We start from the raw sequence: 24,292 nt of genomic DNA, 5'->3' as shown, positions 1-24,292 counted from the left end.
TGTTAAACGTAGCATGAAACATATTGCCATTCATCGGAAACTTCCAGCTCTCTCTGAGAAATACAGCTGGCTCCTCGTGGTGACAGGGCATCGCATTGTGTAGAGACCCGAGGAATGAGGGCCGGGAGAAGCAGACGAATGGAGATGAGGATCCTTAGAAGTCTCCCTGCACTCCTCAAAGCTCTGCTACCCCTGTTTTGCTCTTCAGCTTAGAGCACACAGCAAGGCTTTAGCAGAGGGAAAGCTAAATGCCACCTACACGCTTACATTCCTAAGGGTTTCTTAGTCTTTGCACTCGTTTGTTGGGTACATTCACTTGTTGACTTTAAGTCATTTGATTTTCTGTCACACCGAGGAATGAGTGGTAGCCCCCCACCCCAAGATTGAGATATGCGCAAACAATTTGAGATCACGTCAGTAAGAGACCAGATGCCAGCACGTGTGGTTTCCTAGGTGTCTTGCGACTCTTCCTGGAGAGACAAGAACAAACATCAGTCCCAGGTAAGGCACTGATGACAGATTAAGGAAATGGTCCCACCCACGCCCGGTGTGGTGAGCCAATGAGTTTACTGGAGTAACTTACAGTGGCATAAGTCACTCCACGGTTGCGGTATCACCAAATAAGCATGGGCAATGGATGACTCACGAAAGCAGCATCCTTTGCAACCCCTACCTGAAGAAGGATGCTTAAAAGAAATCCCACACTAGCTCAGAACTGAGAATAAGAGAGGGTTATTTATTTAGGGGTAGACTCACAGATTACAGTCATCTGCTGGAATGGGGAACAGCAACTGAATCCTGCAGCCCAGAAAAGAGGCCCGAAGCATGCTTTATATCGACATAAATAGTATAAGAGGCCACGCCCAAGTGGGCAGGTAACTTAAAGGCTACTGGTGGGAGGAATTCCTATAGCACCTATCTAAATTGCAGGCAGCTCCCCGGAAGAGAATTTCTCCCCAGCAACTGCTTACTGCTTTTATAACCTTGGAAAGGGCCTTGTGACCCCTTTTAACTTTCTGAGTGTCCTGAGACTTTTAACTTTGGGTAACTTCCTGAGGCTCTCTGTTTCTATTCAGAGAAAATAGTTCAACACCAAGACACAATCTAGCGTGGGCAGTATGCTTTCCACAAAAGAGAGGGTGGTGTGTGTGTGTGTGGGGGGGTGGTCAGCACTTATTAACACGCCGGTAGGAACTACGGGTCCCTTTCTACATTTTGCCTTTTAGGAATTAGGTACCTGAAGGGGACTTGTTGTTTCCCGAGGAATCATGAGGATGCTTGGCAGGGAATACAGGGTCGCCCTTCAACGCCTCAGTCCACATTTTCACACACCAGCCCTGCTCAGCTGAGCAGTGCACTGGGACCCGGGGTGAGTGGGGCACTTCGCTCACGCACGTCTCACCTCCTTCTGCTTCTCTCCAACTATTCCTCTGGCCCAGAACGCAGATGATAATGCAGAGTTTCAATCAGACAACAGGTCTGAGGGCAGTGGGTCTGGATTTATTTAGGAAAGGCACACCTGATCTATGAATCCCTTAAAAACCAAAGACTTTCTGCGAGGGTTCCTCATGCCGGAGGCTGTCCTCAGACCGGTCTGCTGTCTCTTCTAGTAGCCAGAAGGGACAGGCCTTTCCTTCTAGCAGGTTGAGACACTCACCGTCATAACACACCCTCCCCCCTGCCCCATTACTGAGCCTGGTTCCCACAAGCCACCTAGCAGCTATTGTTCAGCGGAATATGTGTCCATTGAGTACTTATGGGGCAAACAAGGGGGAGCTACAGTGAAAGAGATTCTGGTCTGACCACGTGAATTTAGTTGTTAAACATTATTGAAAGGAAAGACGACGAAACAAGAGACCAGAGGATGTGATGGTTGGCAACTGAGGGGACTGGAGGAGCCTATCCAGAAGCTGCAGTGACGCTCCAGTTCTTATGTCCTGGGACACCTAAGCTCCACCTGCACGACACACACAGCCATTCCTTGGCCGTTGGCTCAGAGCAGCAGAATCTCCTGGGACTGCCTGCCTGGCATTTCTCTCTGTATAGACATCCTCAGCCTGCAGCCTCTTTGGCTTTCGTCCCGATGGCTTGCTGATCCCACCCCATCGCCTAGGCTCTGTATGCCACAGCGGCGGTTTTTATTAAGGCTGTTTTTATTGAGTGTAGCTTAAGGAACCGCAGCCAGTCAACCACAACAAGACTTCTGCAGGGCTGCAGAGATGGTGCAGGTGGCAAAGTGCTTGCCACACAATTACGGGGACCTGAGTTAGGATCCTTGTCAGCCATATACAAAGACAAGCATGTGCCTGTCACCTCAGTGCTGGGGATGGAGATGGGAAGATCCCTGGAGCTCACTAGTTAGTCAGCCTAGCTGAATTGGTGAGCTTGAGGTTCAGTGAGGGACCCTGTTATGGTTAATTGTCACTTTAAGAGACAAGCCACGCCCACTCCCGGGGACTACTGCCCTTCTCTGGCCATCTTGATTCTCACTGTTCCCTTTTGGTGTATGCTCCCTCTCTCGGGCTCCCTTTTCTCTGTCTCTCTCTTCCTCTTCTCCTTCTCCCACCCCAAGTAATAAATATCCAATTCTATTCTGCACGATGTGTCTGTCCATGTGCCTTCTACCTGCTGCCTGCTCACACCCCCAGGCTCGCAGGGACCAGCCTGCCCGCCATGTGTCTCCCTGCCTGGGACCAGCTACTACCATCCCTGCCTGGGACTAGCTGTTCTGTGGGCCTGCTGCCTACTGCTGCTGGGGATCTTGCAGCATTTTTAACAGACCCTATCTCAAAAAATAAGCTGGGAAGTTTGCAAAAGACACTCAGCATTGACCTATAGTCTTCACATGTGTGTACACACATGGACATGCACCCAAATGCACATATACATACACATAACACACACACACACACATACATACACTGCATGCACAACAAAAAAAAATATTTTTCTTTGAGCCTAAATCATACAAGTCCCAAGTGCTCCTGAGAAGGGTCATAGCTGGTGCCTGTTATGAGACAAACCAATTTTCACCATCATTTAAGCTTGGCTGAGTAAGAGAAGTCAGGATGAGCTTGTAGGGAAGGAAGACCCAAGGGATGGAGACTTCTTCAAAGTCTGGAAAGGCATGGTTCTCCCGGGCTCCCGAGTGATGGTTGCTTACGGACCAGTATGAGCCACACAGTACAGACACAGCTCCAGGACCTCTACAGTTCTTGGTGAGCGAGCCTCCAGTCTGGAACTGCTTGGGAAGAGAAGCCAGTGGACACGGTTTCAGGGGATGCCCAAGATTAAGGTTCCCAGTCAGGTGACTGCTGAGGGATAGACAAGTCTGTCACTCTCAAGAAGCAGGGTGCAGTTAAATTTGGCTTAAAGTCCAGTAGGCAGGTGGACCGTGGGCTTCAGCAGAGGAGCTCATGCTTCCACGAGCCCACGTGTGTTCTTGCTAGTTTCTGTGGCACCACGGAGGCGGGGGAGGGGGCAGAGAAATCCCACATCCTGCTGCTCCCAAGGAAGCTGGCAGCCGCCCTGGTTTGCTGGGGGGGGGGGGTGGACCGTGTACAGTGGAGGTGCCTGCAGGCCGTATGTAACTCGGGCTGGCACAGTGCTGTGAATAACAGCAGGCATACCGCGGGAAGGAGGCTGTGGAGCCTCTCCTACTCCCACCATCTCTAGAGCCAGGGCTGATGAACATGGTGTATCTAGCCGGCCTCAGAATTGCCCAGTGGGATCTCATCTGACCCAGGACAGCTCACCCATGCCAAGCCTGGAGCTCTTGCTGTGCTTCCCTGGGGCTGATTCTGTTTCCTGCCTCTCCTGTCTGCTTAACCAGGAACAATAAGGGCTGACAGTGAATCCAGATAGTCTGGCCTAGCGGGGTTTACCGGAGTGAAACAGGAGCTTGGGCCTTCAGTGCTTGCCTGCCAGCTCTCAGGGACGCCCCGGGGAGCCCCAGCAGTGACGGCAGAGATGCTGTGAAGACAGCCTGCCTTCCTCCCCTCTGGAGCTGTGTGGGCTGGACGCCCCACTGGAATCCACAAGGTTCTTTCCTTGCTATTTAAGGAACTCTCCCAAAGAGCAGAACAGCATGCATAAATTATCTGCCTGCCGAGGGCAACCAGCCAGGGAGACCTGGGTAGGCTTCTCCTGTCACTAGGAAATTGGAATCCAGCTGTGAGCTCATCCATCCTGAGACCTCAGCACAGGCAAACAAAGCCCTCTCCCGAGGTGAAGCCCTTTTCTCAAAGGGTCTTAAGAGGCTCACTCCCACACAGTAGAACCATTCCTTCTGTTAGCGCTAGCAGAGGTGACTGGGTCTCTCCCTGGGGCCTGGGGTGTCTCCCAGGTTGTTCAAGGTCAGGGAGTCCTGCCTCTGCTCCTTCTTTCTGAATAAGACTATCCTCTCTTGATCTGTCCTTGGCCAGAAACACGACCAGGAGAGCACTGTCCGCTGCCTGATAAGTCAGAGATAGACCCTTAAACTCAGGGATTAACAGCAACGAGAGGCAACTCAGGGAAAGTGGGTAGCGGAGTCACGAGAATCTGAGGCTTTCCTCTGCAGGATGGGTTCCACAGAAGGTGGCGGAGCTGTGCTCTCTGTTCGCCATTCCTCAGGAGGTGTCCGTATTCTTTCTAAGGGTATCGTCCACGGCCAAAGCCTAGGTCCCCTTTGGAATGCACAGGAGGAAAAGGCGGAGTCAGAGAAGGACAAGGTCACCTTAGGTGGAGGCAGCCAGGTACAACTCGCAACCCATGGCATTTTGAGGGGGAGGTTGGAAGATTGTGGAGGGGATTATTGGCTGTATAAATAATTGGCACTTTAAGGGGGCCAGGGAGATGACTCCACAGTTAAGAGCACAGGCTGCTCTCTCCGAGGACCCACATCTGACGCCTAGAACTCACAGGGCAGCTTACAACTGTCTGTAAGTACAGACCCAGGGGCTCTGACACCCTGTCCTGGTCTCTGCAGCACCAGGCACTCATGCAGTGTACACACTTACATGCACACGAAACACCCATGCCCATAAAATAAAAATTAAGAGAAAAACCTTGGTGGCTTAAGGAAAGTTATCTGGAGTGTCATTCCTTACCCCCCTTTCCATTCTACCCTTATGGAACTGTGAAGCTTCCTATAAAACCACGGATTCCAGCAATGTGCCAGCTCCACTCCTCAGAATGGCGGTGGCATGACTCAGGTCCAGAGAGAGGCGCGCACTCCCCGGCTTTGGTAAAATGTCATCCATGTGGTGACAATTCACCCCAGCTGAACTCCTGACAGGCTCTGGCTTCCCTCTGGCTCCCCCCCCCCCACAGCTGAGTAGCCCTAGGCTACTGCCCTCCTTAGCAAGCCAGCTCTGTAAGACCCCGCCTTTCTATCGGCTGTGCTTTCTGAAATCCCTACCTGTGTGCTCCGGCCTTTGGGAATTTTTATTTCTATTCTGAAACACAAAAGCTTCAATCACATCTTTCCGAATGCTGCCTTCTATCTCTGCTTAGATGCCTGCCCATCCTCTGAGGCAAAGTGCAATGGCATGTTGAGAAAACTGATCCGGCCACCTTTCTTCTCCTGCAAAGTAGGAAGTACCCAGTCCCTGGACACATTAATAGGGGTAGAATTTCTAGACACGGGGTGAGTATAGTTTTAGTTTTAATAGGTACTTTTAAACACTCCAGAGTTGATGCTAAAAAATGTATAATTCTACCAGGAATTTAAACGTATTTCAATTACTTCACACTTCAGCAAGTTCTGGTATTATCATTGTATTTAGTTGTAGCCCTTCTGGTGGGCAACAGTACTTCATCACTACGTTAATTAGTATTTCCCTGATGACCTCTCCACTCCTGTCTCCAGGGTCTCACTATGTAGTCCAGGCTGGCTTCAAATTCAGGATCCTTCTGTTGCTGCCCCGAGGGGTTGGAATTACAGGCCTGTACCACCATGCCTGACTCCGGGCATCTTCCCATGCTCATTGGCCGTGAAGACGACTCTTTGTGTGAAGCGCCTGCCCTTTGTGCATAGTCTGGACTGACTATTTTAAAGAAGGTAGAAGCATCGCAGATATTCTCCGATTGTTTTTACGACTAAACACTTCTATTTATTTTTAAACACTTTTAGTTTTCATGAAGACATTTACATGCTTTTTCTCTGCTGCTATGGTGCTATTTTAAGGAGTTATTGCAGGTGTCAAGGAGGTGACGATTTGCTATGTGAACATGAAGCGTAGGGCTCATGCCCGGAACCTATAGAGAAAAGATGCAACTGAGTCCTGAAAGTTGTCCTCTGACCCTCAACCCCTGGGGCACCTGTGCAACGGGGCGTGAAGGCATGCATACAAGCACACGCACACACACACACACACTCACACACTCAAGCACGCATGTAGGCACATGCTTCTGAAACTCGTATTAAGGTCATTTTAAATGACTTATATTTATGCTAAAATATACCACAAGACAGTTATTTTGTTTTTTGCTTGTTTTGCTTTTCAAGGCAGGGTTTCTCTGTGTAGCCCTGGTTGTCCTCAAACTCAGAGACCCATCAGCCTCTGCCTCCCCACTGCTGGGATTAAAGGCGTGCACCACCACACCTGGCCTGCCATTTGGTTTGGAGAAGGAAAAGTTGCGAAGATCCTGGTATTAAAGTAAGACAGCAGGTGTAACTAATGCTCGAGAACAATGATTTCTACGTGAGAAAGGTCTGCAAGCCACCTCAGGAACCTGCTTTATGTAACAATAGCTGGAACTAATGGGGAAATGGGGCAAAGGTCTGGGAGACCCCAAAGGGGGAGAGAGCTTCTAGGAGTGCTGGGAACCATCACCACACACACACACACACACACACACACACACACTCACACACACACACACATATCACAAATGTCCGGTATGTGCCTACAGAGAACAACCAGCCTTTCAATTGTCCCTGGGCCTCTTCTCTCTCTTGCCAGCACCAGTATAAGGAATCCTACTACTTGTGTCTTGAAGCCTGTCAGGGGAGCTGGGGCTTGTGGGATCCCCGTGACTCCAGGAGTGGCATGGCATTCCCACCCTTACCCCTTGGCTTGAGCTTTCGGGTCTAGTGTGGCGGGGCCACATTCCTAGAGAACAAGCCTCTGCCTCTACCCCCTTGACTGTCAGTCTGTCTATCCGTGCATGTGTGTGTGTGTGTGAAGAAATATTTGCGAAATCAGTCAGCAGTTTGGTTAGTCCAACTGCCTTGTGTGTATATGCAATGATATAACTTGATATTAGAAAAATGACAATATGGAGGTTTCATGTTGTGTGTGTGTGTATTCTAATAAAAATTTACTTACAAAAATAGACAGTGGGCCATTATTTGGCCTATGGCCTTTAACTTGTTGACTTTGGCCAGTTGCTTTTTCTATAAACTTTAAAATCAGTGTTCTAATTTTATCAGCCTCTCACCTGCGCATGAACTAGGATTACTGTCTGCCTGTCTTCCTTTTAGTTTGGTCATCTTCCTCTGACCCCTCCTTAACACCATGGCAATACCAGCCCGGAACACTCACTCTTGGCCATGGCTCACCATGGTAAAGGTACTAGGCAGTCCGCAAGGACAGGAAGGGGCACGGTTCACTCCTAAAGATATCCTGCCCACTCGCATGCATCCAGTTCCTCATGTGGGGCTAGGGTGGGAGGAGGGTTGGTTCTGTTCAACTTGACCAGTCAGTCTGCCTCAAAGAGGGAAGAGGCTCGTCTAATGGACAGAGTTTCAATCTCAGGGAGCTTCGTGCTGTTTGTTTGTTATTATTGTAGTGGTTTTTTTTTTCCTGGACTTGAAAGCATAAATTCGTGAATAACTGAATTACTAACCATCTTCTAGAGATTATAAATATGCCATTAGAATTCCAAGGCAGCATTGCTGGAAGACTGAGCCAGCTGACCACCCTGGAAGAGGAAGACCAATGAAACAGACTGGCCAAACATCTTCTAAACCTCCCCTGGCCTTGGCCAGACTTACATCCTGGCTTAGATGACAGCTGGCAAACGCTTTCCCTTCCTAGCACCTTAAGCTTGGACAGCCCACAGCACCATTTGGACACATGGCTATATGTTTTTGCCAGAAATGATACTGGAGAAAATGTCTCAAGACTAAGGTTGTCACCAACACATGCTAGACGGAACAGAAATAACTGAATTTATTCCATGACAAGGGTCAAGAGCTTCACAACCCTGAGTGCACCTGGGAGGCTTTTAAAAAGCGCCCAACTCTGTAGCAGCAGAAACAGCCTTTCTGCGGGCCCAGGCAAGCCATACAGAGCTCCTCGGGTGACCTTAATGTCCAGCCAGGGCTGTGACTTCTTTGACTTGCTGACAGACCCTCCTGCCTCACCTTTTTTTTTTTTCTTGTAAAGGTTCCAAACCTGTTTCTATGGCCACTGAAAATACTGTTTTGAAGGGCTACATGTTTTCGGGACTACACATGACCCTTGTCAGAGCTGTAAGGACACTTCTGTTCATCTACATGAAGCATGAAGTAAGTGGTTGCAACTTGACAGCTCCAAAAGTTGGCTCCGGAACACTGAGACCCAGAGAGCAATGCGGAGGGGACCATGGTTTTGCTCTTTGTCCAGTCTCCAACTGTGGCGGTTCATTGATCAGTCACTCCTACGTTTTTATACAAGTATTTTAGCTAAGTCACAGGGAACTCACCTTCTTAATTTACCTGTTTGGGAAGCAAGGTGACAATGGGAATTTCACTGCCACACCCCCTTCGCCGTAACTTTATACCTTGTTCTTATCTATGAATCTGGTTTTACAACAAAAAGTACTTGCTGGCCCTGAGCCTCATCAGTTCCAACCATTTCTAGAGCTTTAGGAGTTTGTGGCTGTGATACCATCTCTTCACTCACTTAAAACAGAGAGCTAGTGGATACATACACTTGCAGTGTGAATGCCAGGAACAGAGGAGGTCAATGGGTTCTCGCAGAACAAAGAACTCTCCCAGAACTCTCCCAGCCCAAGCTACACCGAAACTCCAGTGGCTTTCCTCAGAGCACAGGAAGGCATGGCTACTGGACAGATTGAAGAGTAAAGACAGACCTAATTTCCCACATAAACCTGCTGGGAGATAGTGCTGGCTATTGAACTTGGACTAATAACAGGGCCTCTATGCTACAGAATTGGGGTAAGCACCCCAAAGTTTCCTGTGTCAATATGAGGTGCTCCAGGAGTGTGTCAGGAACTCCCACCATTTCACCCTAGGGTCCTCTCCTGACCAGAAACCTGTGTGGTTTTCCTGGGTAGTAAACTGTAAAGAAAAACATTAAATAACAACTTGGAACGCTCGTCCCTGAAGAGCTCCTTCTTTAAGATGTAGATGCAGAAACAGAAGGACCTAGAGATGGAAGAACTTGATACTCAAAACTGATAATTCTCACCAAGGACAAGGTAAAATGCAAGCAGCTTTGTATGGCATAAATGATGAATGCATTTTCAGTTGTGGTAATGACCTGACGTTTGGTAAGTCGGCATTTGTCTGAAGATACATCAGCCATTTTTACCACCTGGGGACATGAAGGCTGGAAGACCAATCTGGGCCTGGGGTCTCTGAGTGGAATTAGGACAATCCTGAAGTTGCAAATGACCTTCAAGGGGGTGTGGCGGATTCCCACTCTTAGAGACTCACTTTGGGAACATGGTGAGGTAGAATAGGAGCTGGTCATTGATCCTAGTAATTGGGTTCTTAGACCTTCTCCAGGGAACCAACCTTGGCTCTACCTAGACCAGTTCTAACTAGAATTTAAACTTATCTCTCATTTTCCAGAGTGAGGGATTGATTTTAGATCGTCGGTTCAGATTCTGGAGCATCAATGCAAATGTTCTTGATGTGCTGACGCACACGCACACGCATGCACATGCACACACACACACTGAACAAATAAACCCAAAGCTGCTTTTAATAGCATTTTGGTTGGTGTGTGTGTGTGTGTGTGTGTGCACATGCCACAGTACATGTGTGGAGAGTAGTGGACTTCTCTCCTACTATGTGGGTCCCAACATAGTAGCTTGGTAGCAAGTGCCTTTATCGGCTATCTGAGTTAGGGTTTCTATTCCTGTGAAGAGACACCATGAACATGACAACTCTGGATAAGGAAGACATTTAATTGGGCTGGCTTACATTTTCAGAAGTTTAGTTCATTATCATCATGGTGGAAAACATGGCAGTACGCAGACAGCCACGGTGCTGGAGGAGCTGAGAGTTCTACATTTTGATCCAGAGGCTTGAGCTTCTGAGACCTCAAAGCCTATCCCCTACCCCAACAAGGTCATGCCTCCTAGTAGTACCACTCTCTATGGGCCAAGCGTTCAAACACATGAGCCTATGGGGGCCATTCCTATTCAAATTGTCACATCTGCTAAGTCATCTTGCCAGCCGTCAGAAGCCACTTTTAAAGCTGAACATTCAGGACAAGGATCATAGCTTGCTGGTAGGGCATTTGCCTGGTGAGCACGAAGTCATGTGTTCACTCTTTAGTCCCGCAGAATAATAATGATCATGACATGGAGTTCATTCGAGCTGTCAGTTTTTACGGGGTGTGGGTCTACGTGCTCGTATCTGCATGTGGCGGTCAGAGCAGGACTTTACATGTCTTTCTTTATCCTTGAGACAGGGCCTCCCAGTAACCAGAAGCTTGCCCTTTGTGCTAGGCTGGCTGACCGGCAAACTCTAGGAATCCACCAGTCTCTATCTGCCAATCCTGGGGTTATAGACATATGCAGCCATGCACGGCTTTTTATGTGAGTGCTGGGATTCAAACTCACATCTTCATGTTTGCATAGCAAGCGTTCTGAGCCCTCAGTCATCTCCCCAGGCCCCAAAGCTATCTATTTCCCTTGTAGTTGGTTTCAGTTCAATTTGCAAATCTTATTACATTATTAACAAGTCTGCAAATGTTAGCAATGATTGCTTTAAAAGGTCCTTTTGAGGCTGAGTTAATTTCCTTTAACATATTATAAATGCATTGGGTGCATTTATATATTTAGTGGATTGCCTTGGTTTTTTTTTTCTTCTTAGAGATGTTGGGGATGGAGCCCTGGTCCTCACACATGGTAGGTAAGCAATCTTTTACTCAACTTACCCCCAGCAGTCCTATTAACAAAATCTATAATCAAAATACTTCAATAACTTGTAGGCTCGATCAACTAAACATTTAAACAAGTGATCATTATCCTCTTAAGTGCTTTAATATTACACATTCACTAAAATTTAACTCATATGCTCCATCTTAAATGTCCACTTTTTATTTCCTAGGGTTTGAACTGAGGGGCTTGCACCATGACAGGCAAGGAGCCTATGTTGATTGTAAATGACATTTTAAAATCAAAATAACAAGTTCCTGGTTTAAAGATTAAATTCTCTATGTGGTGGTCTGAATGAAAATGGCCCCCATAAAACTCATGGGGAGTGGCATTATTGGAGGTATGGACTTGTTGGAGGAAGTAGGTCACTATCAGGTAGGCTTCGAGGTTTCAGAAGCTCAACCCTGCCTAGTGGTTCACTCTTTCTTCCTGCTGCCTGTCAATTCAGATGTAGAACTCTCAGCTCCTTCTCCGGCATGTCTGACTACATGCTACCATGCTCCCCACCACACGGATAATGGAATAAACCTCTAAGGGCTGGAGAGATGGCTCAGAGGTTAAGAGCATCGCCTGCTCTTCCAAAGGTCCTGAGTTCAATTCCCAGCAACCACATGGTGGTTCACAACCACCTGTAATGAGGTCTGGTGCCCTCTTCTGGCCTTCAGGCATACACACAAACAGAATATTGTATACATAATTAATAAATAAATAAATATTTAAAAAAAAATAAACCTCTAAAACTGTAGGCCAGTCCCAATTAAAAGTTTTTCTTATTAAGAGTTACCATGACTATGATGTCTTTTCACAGTGATAGAAACCCTAACTAAGACATTCAAATTCACCAAATTCTTAAAATAACCAAACAAAATATTTTTCTTTCTTTCTGTCTTTCTTTCTTTCTTTTTTTGTTTATTTGTTTGTTTTTCAGGACATGGTTTCTCTGTAGCTTTGGAGCCTGTCCTGGAACTAGCTCTTGTAGACCAGGCTGGCCTTGAACTCACAGAGATCCACCTGCCTCTGCCTCCTGAGTGCTAGGATTAAAGGCATGTGCCACCACTTCCCGGCTTCAAAAATATTTTTCAGCTTATCATAAAAGTGCCAATACTGTAAACTTGATTCATCAGTCTTACTTCTAAGGTTTCCTGTGGTTAGGCAAGAGTTCACCAGGTGCATTACTGTTCCATCCCAAGCAGTTTGGGATGCTTTTCTAGCTGACTGAGCCTGGGAGGTGTCCCAACAAGGAAGGACCAGGATCCCTTTTATGGCTGCTGTGACTGGGAGTCCCCCAACTTGGGGGGGTTGGCTATATCATCCATCTCCTTGCACTTACATTGGTGTCTAATTCCACCCTCTTCCGACTCTGCAACCCTCATGGCTAATTCCCACTGCTTCTTATGTTATTCCTCTTCTGATACTTACACACTTGACTGAATTTTATACCTCTCAAAACTTCATTGCCTTTACAGGCCTCTGGTAACTGGGTGCTCTTGGGTTTGTGGGAGAAGAAGAAGGCATTGAATTTAGAAGATTTAGACATTTGGAATGTCCCATTCAGGTGCACCACTAAAGGCATGACTGCAAGGCAGCCACGCACATGAATGGGGTAGTGTGTATTTTTTTTTTAAATGCCTGCCATCCCTCCTCTCTTACAGATGGTTCTCTAGAAGGATGGAGATCAGCACTGAGGTTTGTCTACAAAAACTAAGGGCACTCCCCCTTTGGCTATTAAGAACAGACACCCTATACACACTACGAAGGAGGGAGAATTCATTTATTTGAGATTAAACCACACCTGCACTGAGCATTGTGTTTTGAATGTGAAATGTCCCAACAGGCTCATGTGTTTGTACACTTGGTCCCCAGCCGATGACACTGTTGTGAAGGTTACAAAATGTTTAGGAGGTAAGGCCTCTTTGGATGAAGTGGGTCACTGGGGGTGGGCGTTGAGGTCGAGACTCTTATTTCCCTTTCTGCTCATTCTCTGCTTCCTGACTGTGGAGGCAATGTCACCTGCCACTTCTTGATTTTATCATCCCACCATGGCGGACTGTATCCTCTTGAACCCTTCTTCCTCCTCTACAAGTCACTTCTTGTCAGCACTCTGTCACAGCCGTGACAAAAGTAGCCAATACACTGAGGGGATACCTTACAGCCGCGAGATCGCAGCTCCCGGATATGCGGAGCTACAGGTCTACAGGAGACCTTGTCTGACAATTCTCCAGCCTCTTCTCTGCAGGTCAGAGCCATTCTCTCCGCTCAAAGTGGGACACTTCCCTCTTTGCTGGAAAACGCAGCTGCTACCTGAGCCCAAGGTTTACACGTGGGGTTTTCAGCCACCAGAAAGGAGAGTAACTTTTCTTTCCATATTTTAGTCCCTAATGTCTATATGATGCCAGGCACACAGATATCCGGAACACACCAGCTACAGCCAGGGAAGCCTGATTGGGTCAGCCCAACAGGGTAGGTACATCTGCTACAGCCAAGGAGGCTGGATTAGATCAGCCTAACACAGCACAGAAGTTATCGTCAAAGAGACTGGACTGGGCCAGCCCAACCTGGTACATCAGCTATAGCCAGGGCTGTCAGACTGGGTCAGTTCAACACTATAGATTAGCTACAGCCAAGGAGGCTGGACTGGGTCAACCCAACATAATACATCAACTCTAGCTGTGAATGGCAGAGGGGTTTTCAGCCAAGGTCTGTTGGGGAGAAGATGTATCGGCAAAACATAGAACTGCCCAGCCCCTGCCACAAGAGGGGTGGCCTCACCTTTTTCAATCCCCACTAAGTTCTTCCGTAGAAACGGCTTCATATAAACAGCTAAGTTCTATTTCCATTACATGAATACCACCCACCCATTCAGAGAAGGAGAACGCTGAAGCTATCTTGTTTATATGGAATTTATATAACAAGGAACACGTGCAACTTCACACTTAGAAAGTTACAGGAAACAAACAGCAGCTCACGATGACTAAAGGCAGCCTGGCCGTGAAGCTCCAGGTATTTGCTTTTCAGGGAATTCTTCTCCTTTGTAGCGGCCTAAGCGGTTACAGATCGACTCAGTTTTCATAACATAGATGATTTCAGCTCAGCAATACAGTAGGTTCAGACAAAAAGGACCTACATTTTGGAATTTTCAAAAGGCTGTATTTTGTATAATAAATATATACTATGCCCAGACAGAAAAGTAAATTTGAAAAATGGGCATTTTATGATGGTTATACGTGTTTCTCAAGTTTTTGGCCTATGTCAGCAGGAAATCTTGGTATACACAGGACAGTTCTTGCTTGACCAACGTTAACTGAGAACTTTTAGACTCTGATAGATCAATAAACACTGCTTTTATAAATAGATTCAATCTCATAATGGAAGTTTTAGAAGACAAGTGGAACCTTTCCCCCCAGTACCTCCTAACGTACTCTTTAATTTTTATTATATTTCTTCTTTTTGTTTGTTTTCTGCCTCTACTCCTAGAAGATAATTTCACCAAGGAAGGGACTTTTGGTTGACTGCATTCAGAGATCACAGTGCCTGGCACGCAGAAGGTGGTCTATGAATCGTCTGAATGACCAACTGGTTAAAGTTAGGCATGATCTAATTTCCTCGTGATTATACCCTAAAGATTCCAGGTGAGTGTGTTTTAAGCAATGCCGGGAAGGTTAGGTACAGTGTAGGTGCAGTGACCAGATTAGTACTCCAGGACCGAGTGTCTAGTCAATACCCAGGCTGAACGAAATTGACTCAAGAGCCACTGTGCACACGATCGCATCTCTCAGTGAAGACAGTCTCAGGACTCTGCCTTGAAGCTTGTTTGGACAGACAGCAACTCTTCGTGGCAGGATGTCTTGCTTTTTAAGTCTTAGAAACATTTATTCTTGTTTGCATGAGTGTGTGTTTGCACATGGAGAGGTGCACAGGCGCGAAGATGCTCTCAGAGGTCAGAGGTGTTGGACTCACAGGAGCTGGACTTAAAAGTCGTTATGAACCACCCGGTGTGGATGCTATGAACCAAACTGGTGGTCCTTCATAGGAGCAGCAAGGCTTCATAACCACTGAGCCATGCCTACATTCCTCTCTACTTCAGATTCTTCTGTATCTAGTTGCTATTACTCTTCTTGCTGAGTATGGATGTTTATCGTCATCTTGTCTTTTTAAAACTGTGACGTCTACTTATGGGCACACAGAAAGGAAGACACTGTAGCCATTCTGAATCTTGTTTTGACTTTCCCTTCTGGAGTAATATAGAGTTGCAGGGAGGGACTGAGTTATTTACAGCAGAAACAAAACCTAGATATTCTCTTCTCCTCTAGAAGACTGGTAAAAGGAGGAAGAGGCTTCTATACACAGAGTCTGGACAAGGTGGAGGGAAGAAGGAAAAAACAACCTCAATCTGAACAACAATGCAACTGAGGCTTTCCACAGTGTATAACTATAAGCGTTTTGTCTTAAAAAGTACATTTGAAGAGTTTTAGGGAACTGGAGTGGCTAATTTTGGTTGTCAACTTGATTGGATTAAGAAATGCCTGGAGGTGTCTGGGGAGGTGTCTATGAGAACGTTTCTAGAGAGATTTGACTGAGGTGGGAAGCCTCACGCTGAACGTGGTGGCACCGTTGTCTGTGATGGGGTCCCGTGCTACAGGAGATGAGGACAAGCCGAGGACAAGGAGAAAGCCACCGAGCACCGGCGTTCACTTCTTGGTGCTTTGTGCTTTGCCGAGGTGTGAGCGGGCAGCCTGTGCTCCTGAGGCTATGGCTTCAAGCTCCCTGCCGCCAGGCCCTCCCTGACACAGTCTCTCACACCGCGGGTCAAAGGAGTCCTCCCTCCAGCTGCTGCTGTGTCACAGCAATGAGAAGAGTAACTAATGTAGGAGTAGTCGGTGCCAACCGAGCAAAGAAACAAACTGTGCACAAGAGGTATTTTCTTCAGGGCCCTTCCCCTTGTGGCCTGAATATCTTACTTCTGTTGAAGACTGAAATATATATTTTTACTTTGGAAAGTAACTTTAAGAGATGGACAGTGTGTACTTTGTTTTAGAGTGGGAAGCTGTTCTCTCCACGAAAACAGGTCAACAGTGACCATTCTCCAAAACCAGGAGGGGCTGCTGCCTGTGGTAGTAACATTCTGCGGCTAACCTGACTTAGAGAGAACGTCTGCACTCCTTATCCCAAGGTAAAGAATCTCTTCTCTTTCTCTTTCAGCAACTCCTCCTCTTCGAAGCCTGCACCGATACAGATTTTATAGTCACTGAATCATGTAGATCACCTTTGACATCTCCTTTCGGTGTTTCCTTCGAGTCAGAGCCCAGGCCAAGCCTTCTATGCTGTTCTTTCGTTTATACTATTAGAAGGCTCCAGAGAGGACAATTCATGACTCTGGAGAGGAAGCGATCACTTTAGCAGCCATCTCTCCTTCAGTACAACTACAATCCTTTGTGTTTCGTTAACTTTTACTAGTGCAACTGTCATACTTTGCACAACTGGCAGTCCTCAGATGCGTGCTTTTCACGCATTTCAAGGCAGATTAGAGAGCAAAGGCTAACTTTCAGTTATTCCATAACAAAGCCATATTCCTTGATTTCTTCAAAATGAAGTCTGAAAATCAAGGACCTCCTATAAATGACAGCCATCTCAAGGTGACCCTCCTCCCTTGAGCAAGGTGCCTTGGATGTAGTTTGGGCCAGTCAAGATGTACCATTTCACCTCATCACGTGTGTGTGTGTGTGTGTGTGTGTGTGTGTGTGTGTGTGTATGTGTGTGTGTGTGTAGGGTGGGGGTAAAGTTCTGGTGCTTAAAGTCACAGTCAACCCAAATGGTGAAACTTTACCTGTGATCCCAGCAGGCACAATTTATCCCCCAGGGTCACGGAGTCCCCGAATGGCTACTGGTTCTTTCTCTTCAGGTGTCAAACATGAAAAGTGGGACCATAGCGGCTGAGGCCCTACTGGTCATGAGGACAGAGGCAGAGTCTGGAGCATGGAAGGAAGCGTTCTAACCCTGAGCTACATCTCCAACCCAAAGCAGTGCCGGCAAACAGAGCCCCCTTCTCTCGGAAATGACTGACCTGTAGACTCTGGAGGCCTGGCTTAGAAAGCTGTGGTCTGATAAAGCCAGAGGAGAGGGGAATGGGGGGAATGGGGGGGTGTAGGGCATTCTTTAACTTCCATGTTCAGTTTCGAGTTTTAGACTGTAATCGCTTGTCTCTGATGAGTGTGGGACACACCCATGCTTGGGTGCCAGAGAAAGGAAGCTCATGAGGTAGCAGTCTGGAAAAGTTGGCGTCAATACAGGCTCCCTAAAAGGCACCCACATGGTGGTGGGGGCTACTTCAAAGGCATTGCCCACTCCTTCAAATGTTGACAAGGGGCCACGGTCCAACACTGATCCTAACAACCTCCCGTGGCAGCAACTGTGGAAAGTGGAGCGTGGGGGCAGCAGAAAGAAATCCAAAATCTTCTCTATAGACTCAGAAACAATTTTCAAACCCCGGGGCTTCTCGTGTAGGAGCGGAAAACCTCCCCAGGTGTGAAAGATCGGATTTAGGGCTCTTTATCAGCAAGTTCCCCAGGTGAGAAGCCTGTGTGCTTCCACCCCAGAGAGCTGTGAGTGTCAGGAGGGCTCAACCTTGGGTGACACCTGGAAGAACTGCGCATGTGTCTACAGAGGCCCGGCCCGCTCGCTGCAGGGACACTAAAGAATCCGGAGGCCGAGATCTTTTCACCTCTGCTCTCCCTTAGAAGAGTATGGGATGCCCCATCCTGGTATAGGATGGACAAGGCCCTTGCACTCTTCTTTGCCCTAACTCATGGCTCTGTAACATCTACACGGCTTTCTGGCACAACAGACCCGCAGACAGACAGACAGACAGATGACAGATGTCAGACGACCTCTGTACCTGCAGAAGGATCTTGTTGCCATCGTGGTCCTCAGTCTGCCAGCGCCCCTCGCTGATGGGGCTGCAGGGGTTGGGAAGGAGGGGCACCAGTTGCCCAATGTCCTTCACTCGAAACTCCAGCACGGAGGAGTCAGTGGGCACCGGGTTCTGGTCGCGGGGCAGTCTTTTCAAGGAGAACTGGATGTCCACATCCAGGTTGGAGAAGATGGGGAAGATGCAGAAGTCTGCTTTCCGCTGGCTGGGGCTCCGGCGTAGGATCAGCTCATAGAAGCGGAGGCTGTCTGCATAGCTATCGTGGCGGCAGTAGATGGTGAAGCGCACAATCTCTTTGCCATAGTGCACCGGCCGGATGGCCCACAGAGGGGTCCCGGGAGCCAGAGTGAAGAAGTCCTGGCTGCAGGGCAGGTAGGGTAGGAAGCGGCCGTGCACACGTTCTGTGTGGTGATGGCGCCAGGGCGGCTGTTGCAGCACCCGGTGCACCTGCAGGATCTGCTCCTCTCCGTACTCTTCCTGCAGGAACAGCACCACAGCCAGCGCCGGCTGAGCACCCTTGGGGGACTTCCGTCTTCGCCTGCTTGTGCGCCGCTCAGACACCCGGAACAGTGGGAGGTCAGGGTGAACCCACGCCAAAACCTTGTCGATGGCCTCCTGCAGTGGCTGGGATGCCCCTGGATCTGCGATGATGTGGATGCTCACCAGGAAAGGGTCCTGTGTCTCCTCCACAGAAAGCTCACCTGGGAGCACACAGGAATGAATGAATGGATGAGTGGGTGGGTGGACAGACAGATGGATGGATAGACAGATGGATGGGTGGGAAGATGGGTGGATAGGTGGGCCAATGGTTGAGTGGATGGATGGGTGGGTGGGTGGGTGGAAAAATGGGTGTGTGAGTGGATGGATAGATAAATGGGTACATGAGTGAATGGACGGATGGATGAGTAGATGGAGGTGTGGATGAGTGAGCGGCTGGATGGTTGAATGTATAAAGTGATAATTATTCCATTTAAAAAACAGTAATGATATATATTGCCTTAACAGGAAGAGAAGCAAAATTCCAACTGAATGGAATCCACGAGCTTAGATTTTGTGATTCCCAAGTTCTAGAGAGGAAAAAAAGGACTATTGCTTTATTTTGGACAGTGTTAGAAAAACCTCGGTTCCATCTGGCAGGTTGCATAGTTTCTTCTCGGTGGGAGAAGTCAAGTCAAGTCAGAAAGCCTTAGTGGGCCCATGAGCCCCTTTACACATGTGGCTGTGGTCGCAGGGCTTTAACAACATTGGATCACAGCTTGTCTGAACTCGTCATCTCAACTCTGCTGTCTGTCTTGAGAACAGCTGAGTTCACTGTTCCCACTCTCTCACCCTCACATTATTCGAGCAGCTAATATCTGCTAGGGAGTCGGTAGGGAGACAAGGAGGACTCGAGGGGTTTAGAAGACTCTGAGCAAACAGAGCTCCCTTAGAGGCATGTGGTCTACAATCTGTGTCACCTAGGCTGTGGCCTTCTAAAGAACCATACCCATGGGTGAGAATGTAATGCTTTGGATGCGAAATGCAGATATAAAAATGTAAATTCAATGTGATATGTGTCCCTGATGAATGAAATAAAATTGCATCTTGGGATGGGGAGTCAACAAGAAGTTAGGGCTACCTATAGAAAATACAACCACTGGAATCTTCCTGAATATATATGTATATATACATATATACATATACATATATACATATATATGCACACACACACACACATATATATATGTACACACACACACACACATATATATATATATGTGTGTGTGTGTGTGTGTGTGTGAGGTGAAGTCTAGGGGACAGGGGGACAGTCTGCATGCTGGAGAGTCAGTTCTCTCGTTCTACCATATGGGTCCCAGGAAACTTATGCTGTCCTATGAGTTAGGCACCGAGTGGGCAAGGAGCACCCAGTATGTGTGGGATGGGGCATTCGCTCTAGCCTGCAGCCAAGGAATCCAGCACATGGCTCATTCTCACTGGAAGAACCTGGAACTGTGCTGTTGGAGATACAGGAAGGACCACTCAGAGATGAGCACAACACCCTGGGGCTGTGGTTAGGAGCCAGGTAAAGAGGTAAGGCAGGTATGCTCAGGCAAAGCTACTTTGCTACACCCAGAATTTCACAAATCGTGAATGGGTCAATCACCCTTCCTGAGTCCCCAGGCAGATACCTCTGTGGTGGTTTGAAGGAAAATGACCCCATAGGCTCATATGTTTGGATGCTTGGTTCCCAATTGGTGGAACTGTTTGGGAAGGACTAGAAGGGGTGTCCTTGGGAAGAAGTGTGTCACTGGGGGTGAGGTTGAGGTTTCAAAGCTTAAGTCCAATCCCAGTTTGTGTGCTTTCTCTCCCCCAACTCCCTGCTTCTTGTCCCCCTTCCTGTGCTGTGTCAGATGTAAGCTCTCAGCCACTGCTCCAGTGCTGTGCCTGCCTGCTGGCTGCCATGCTCCGAACTGTGACGATCATGATAATGAACCCTCTAGAACTGAGAGCTCCCCAATTAAATGCTTTCTTTTATTAGTTGCCTTGGCTATGATGTTTTGTCACGGCAACAGAAAAGTAAGAAAGACAACTTCCAACTCCAAGGCTGAGAGTTTTAACCTGGCAATATGTTGCACTGGGATGAGACAGTTTGCTGACAAGAGTGGTGTGTACCCAGTTCAGAAACCATACCTGAGAAAGAGGCTTGGCCATAAGAATGTACCATGTGCCTTAACCTAAATGTGATGTGTAATGTTAGACAAGCCATGCCCACTCCCTTCTTGCTTGCAGTCTCAGCCCCACTCTCTCTCTCTTCCTGTCCCTTTCTTGAAGAGGCAGCTTCTGCCTCTCTCCCCACTTGTCCCCTTCCCCCCCCCGCCTCTCTCTCTCTCCCCCTCCCCCTTTCCTTCCTTCTCCCTTCCCTTCCATAATCCCTAAATAAATGTCCATTTTGTTCTGTATGGTGTGTCTATCTCTATGTCTCCCACTCGCCGCCTATTGTCGTCACCAGGGACCAGTCACCTTCCCTGCCGCGTGGTCTCTGGGACTGGCTGCTTTCGGGTCCCCAGCAGTCCCGGAGACGGTGCCTCCCATCCGTCACCTGCCCACACCGCTCGCCAGGGACCGGTCAGCTGCCACATGACCGGGGACCAGCCACCTTTGTTTGGGGACCTGCCACGTGGTCTCGACCCCGCAGCAAATCCATTTCATGATGGGTCCTAGGTGAATGTGCCATGTGCGCTTTACCTATATGGGACTGACCTCGAGTAAATCCAGACATCTTTTGGCCAAGTGTGAGAGGGATGGAGTGGGGTAGGCAGATTTATCTGGAATCCAGACCTGTCCTTACAATGTCACCCGGTGTGAGGCGCAGAGTAAGCAGTGGCCCATGATGTCCCAGCCGTGCAGTGGGGTTTTAGGATGTTTCTAGGAGAAAATACTCCACGGAGTCTGGGAAGGGAACAGGGCAGGGATACTCTAGCTGAGCCCAGGCTAGATCAGACAAAGACAGATGGTAGGGGAGATCTGGCTCAGTCGGGGTTGGATTGCTGACCCGAGACACATGGGAAGGGTGAGGAGCCAGGACACGGCCGTTGTGTAGCAGTACTGAAGATGCAGGTGGAACTGGGGGAAGTAGAAGAGGTATGCTGTCACAGGCTACTTTGGAGGCAGAGTAGTAAGTGGCCTTGGAGGCCATAGCCACAAGGCAGTACATAGGAAGCAGAGGGTGGGGCCCTCTCATGTTTCTGGGATGCTTTGTGTAATTGAGAGGCAACCGAAGAGCAGAGCAGGCTCAAAAAGAGGGAGAGGACCAAGAGCGCCGCGAAGCCACCTGGCCTGGTGTGGCAGTCCCTTGGCTATTGGACTTAGATGCTGCTGAAGTGGTGGCCAAAGCTAAGGGAGGACCTGCCACTTTTAGACAGTGTCTGGTACTTGCATGGTTATCTGATGTGTGTGTTTTCATTCAGAGCTGAATTATGAAAATCCATCGTGATGGCTCAGGGAGCACTCAGAAGGTTTTCTGGCCAGTTTTCCTGCCTAACTGGCTTCCTCTGGTTCATTTCACATTAGCACAGCCTGGGCAGCCAGCAGCTGCAGTGGAAGTAGGGAGGATGCAGCCCGTCCCTTTTCCAGCTGGAGCTCTTCGAAAGAGGGCTCTGTGGCTTCCAAAATGTACACTTCTGCCCCCTCCCCCTCCCCCGGGGGGCAGGGGAAAACTCCTAACTCTAGAGACTTATGACTTTTCTAATCACCAGTCTTCAACATGAATGGGTAAAGACAGAAAGATTTTGAACAAGACAATGATGAAGAAGTCTGGTCAAGGAATGACATCTGGTTTCCGTCAGGGAAACCAGAGTACATAGAGCAGAGGGGATATTGGGAAAAGATGTTGTCTGAGAAGTGAGGTGTCCCCTTTAAGGTCCAGACCCCTCACAGGGTTCACACATCCAGAGGCCCTGAGTGATGAGTGATCTAGCAGGAGTTCTCTTTTCATTAGAGCCGGTACAACCCTTGAAGTGACTGAGATCACTGCCTCTATTATAGACAGCAGGGAATCAAGGCACAGAAGCTAGTTACCCACTAAGAGCAGCAGAGGCGAAGGCAGAACCCTCTCTCCAACACGGGCTGTGAGCCCCTGTATCCCTCCTCTCCATTACATCTGCTTCCCAGCAGGACAGTCAGCTGCCATTCTCAAGCCTCACCCCTCCCCCCCCAATCTGGCTTTGCTGCCCTCCCTTTCCCCTCTCCCTCTCAGTGGCCCCTTCCCAGCCACCACCTTCCTGTCTCTGATAATCATTTACTTTCTGTTCCTCTGGCCCTGGATCTCCTAAGTACAAGCATTAAGAGAAGCCACCTCCCTCTTGGCTCCTGCTGAAGTTTTACATCTCAGCAAGGGCCTGGAGGCCAACACAGGCCATAGTGGGGGGTGCCTAGGAAATACTAACAAAGCAGAGAGTTCAGGGAAGCCCACAGGTGGGCAGGAGAGGCTGGGCATGAAGAAGCCAGAGGAGCAGGGGCTACATTTTCCAAACACTCTAGAGTTGTCAGGGCGCTCAGCCTTATGCAACCTCCACATAAAGGTTTCCCAGAGAGCAGGCACAAAGGCAGAAGCCTGCATGTGTGTTTACAGCTCTGCAAAGGGCAGGCTGCCCAGTTTGGGAGAATGAGCTGGGCTGAAAAGCATTGCACTCGGCCCCCGAGTGCTGGCAAGCAGGATGCAGCCGAGCTCAAGCAGGTGGAAGACAAAGCCAGGGCCTGAATTGCACTTGTGCTGCCTGAACGTGGAGTCAGGAGAAGCTGAAGCCCCGCCCCAGTCTAGCTCGGAAGAACACTTAGCGACATAAGCATGCTTGCTGGTGCTCACTGCGTGTGACCCTGACGCAGCTCTAACCTGTCATCGGGCGCTAGGGTTACACGTGCCTCTCTATGGCGCTGATCAGGAAACCAAGTATTTGAGGTGAAGGAGAGAAATGTGAATAATTAATTGTCAGGGAAAGCCTCTAGACTTCCCTGGAAAGGCAGAGATGCAGCTGCGCTGGGATGTACGCCACCTTTATCGTATCTGTTGCTTGTCTTTTCTGAGGACCCACAGGGCACCTGCTTCATCAGGGCAGAATGCAGCAAAAGCAACACCACAAGGACTGTCCCAGGTAGTATGAGAGGCTCGAAGTTGCCACAGGGACAGGCCTGGCTTCCAATTAGCCCAAGTCTCTGAAAAAGGGAAGGAGGGGTCCTCCTGCGGTTACAGAATCAGTGTGGAGTGTAACATGAGGTACGGGCTTGTTGGGGTTTCTGTTCCGCCCAGTCCCCCAGCTGTTTAGTCCTAGAGAAAATCACACAGAGATCTCCAGAAGTTATAAAACTGATTGGCCCATTAGCTCAGGCTACTTATTAGCTCTTGTAGCTTATATTAATCCATTATTCTTATCTATGTTAGTCACATGGCTCAGTACCTTTCTCAGATGTGCAGGTCACATCTTGCTTCTTCGGTGATCTGGGTAGGAGTGGGAGGAATGGGCTTCCTCTTTCCCAGCATTCTCCTGTTCTCATCACCCCACCTCTACTTCCTGTCTGGTTGACCCACCTATACTTCCTGCCTGGCCAATCAGCGTTTATTTAAAACATGATTGACAGAATACAGACAATTCTCCTGTATTAGTGAAGGACCCCAACTCGTTTTAACTACAGTTATAACGCTCTGCAAAGGTTTTCAGATAGCAAGCTTCATTAAAGGCCTCCGGAGTCAGGGCCTCCAGAGTGCTGAACAAATAACAGGCTTAATTC

General features: G+C 48.4%; 1 protein-coding gene across 2 annotated transcripts in view; it reads right to left on the bottom strand.

Moving 5' to 3' along the window:
- Fam124a (family with sequence similarity 124 member A) overlaps positions 1 to 24,292 on the bottom strand; it is a 51,663-nt gene that overhangs the window by 909 nt on the left and 26,462 nt on the right. For both annotated transcript variants that reach the window (XM_085698633.2, XM_048422126.3), the window contains one exon: positions 17,996 to 18,729. In XM_085698633.2, the coding sequence (XP_085554759.2) occupies positions 17,996 to 18,729 (734 nt within the window). The remainder of the gene's footprint in view (positions 1 to 17,995; positions 18,730 to 24,292) is intronic.

Source organism: Myodes glareolus, chromosome 12, assembly GCF_982192425.1.
Source record: "Myodes glareolus chromosome 12, mMyoGla1.1, whole genome shotgun sequence".
Classification (NCBI taxonomy): Eukaryota; Metazoa; Chordata; class Mammalia; order Rodentia; family Cricetidae; genus Myodes; species Myodes glareolus.
Note: the sequence above shows the minus strand (reverse complement) of the source record. Positions and strands in the feature narration are given on the sequence as shown.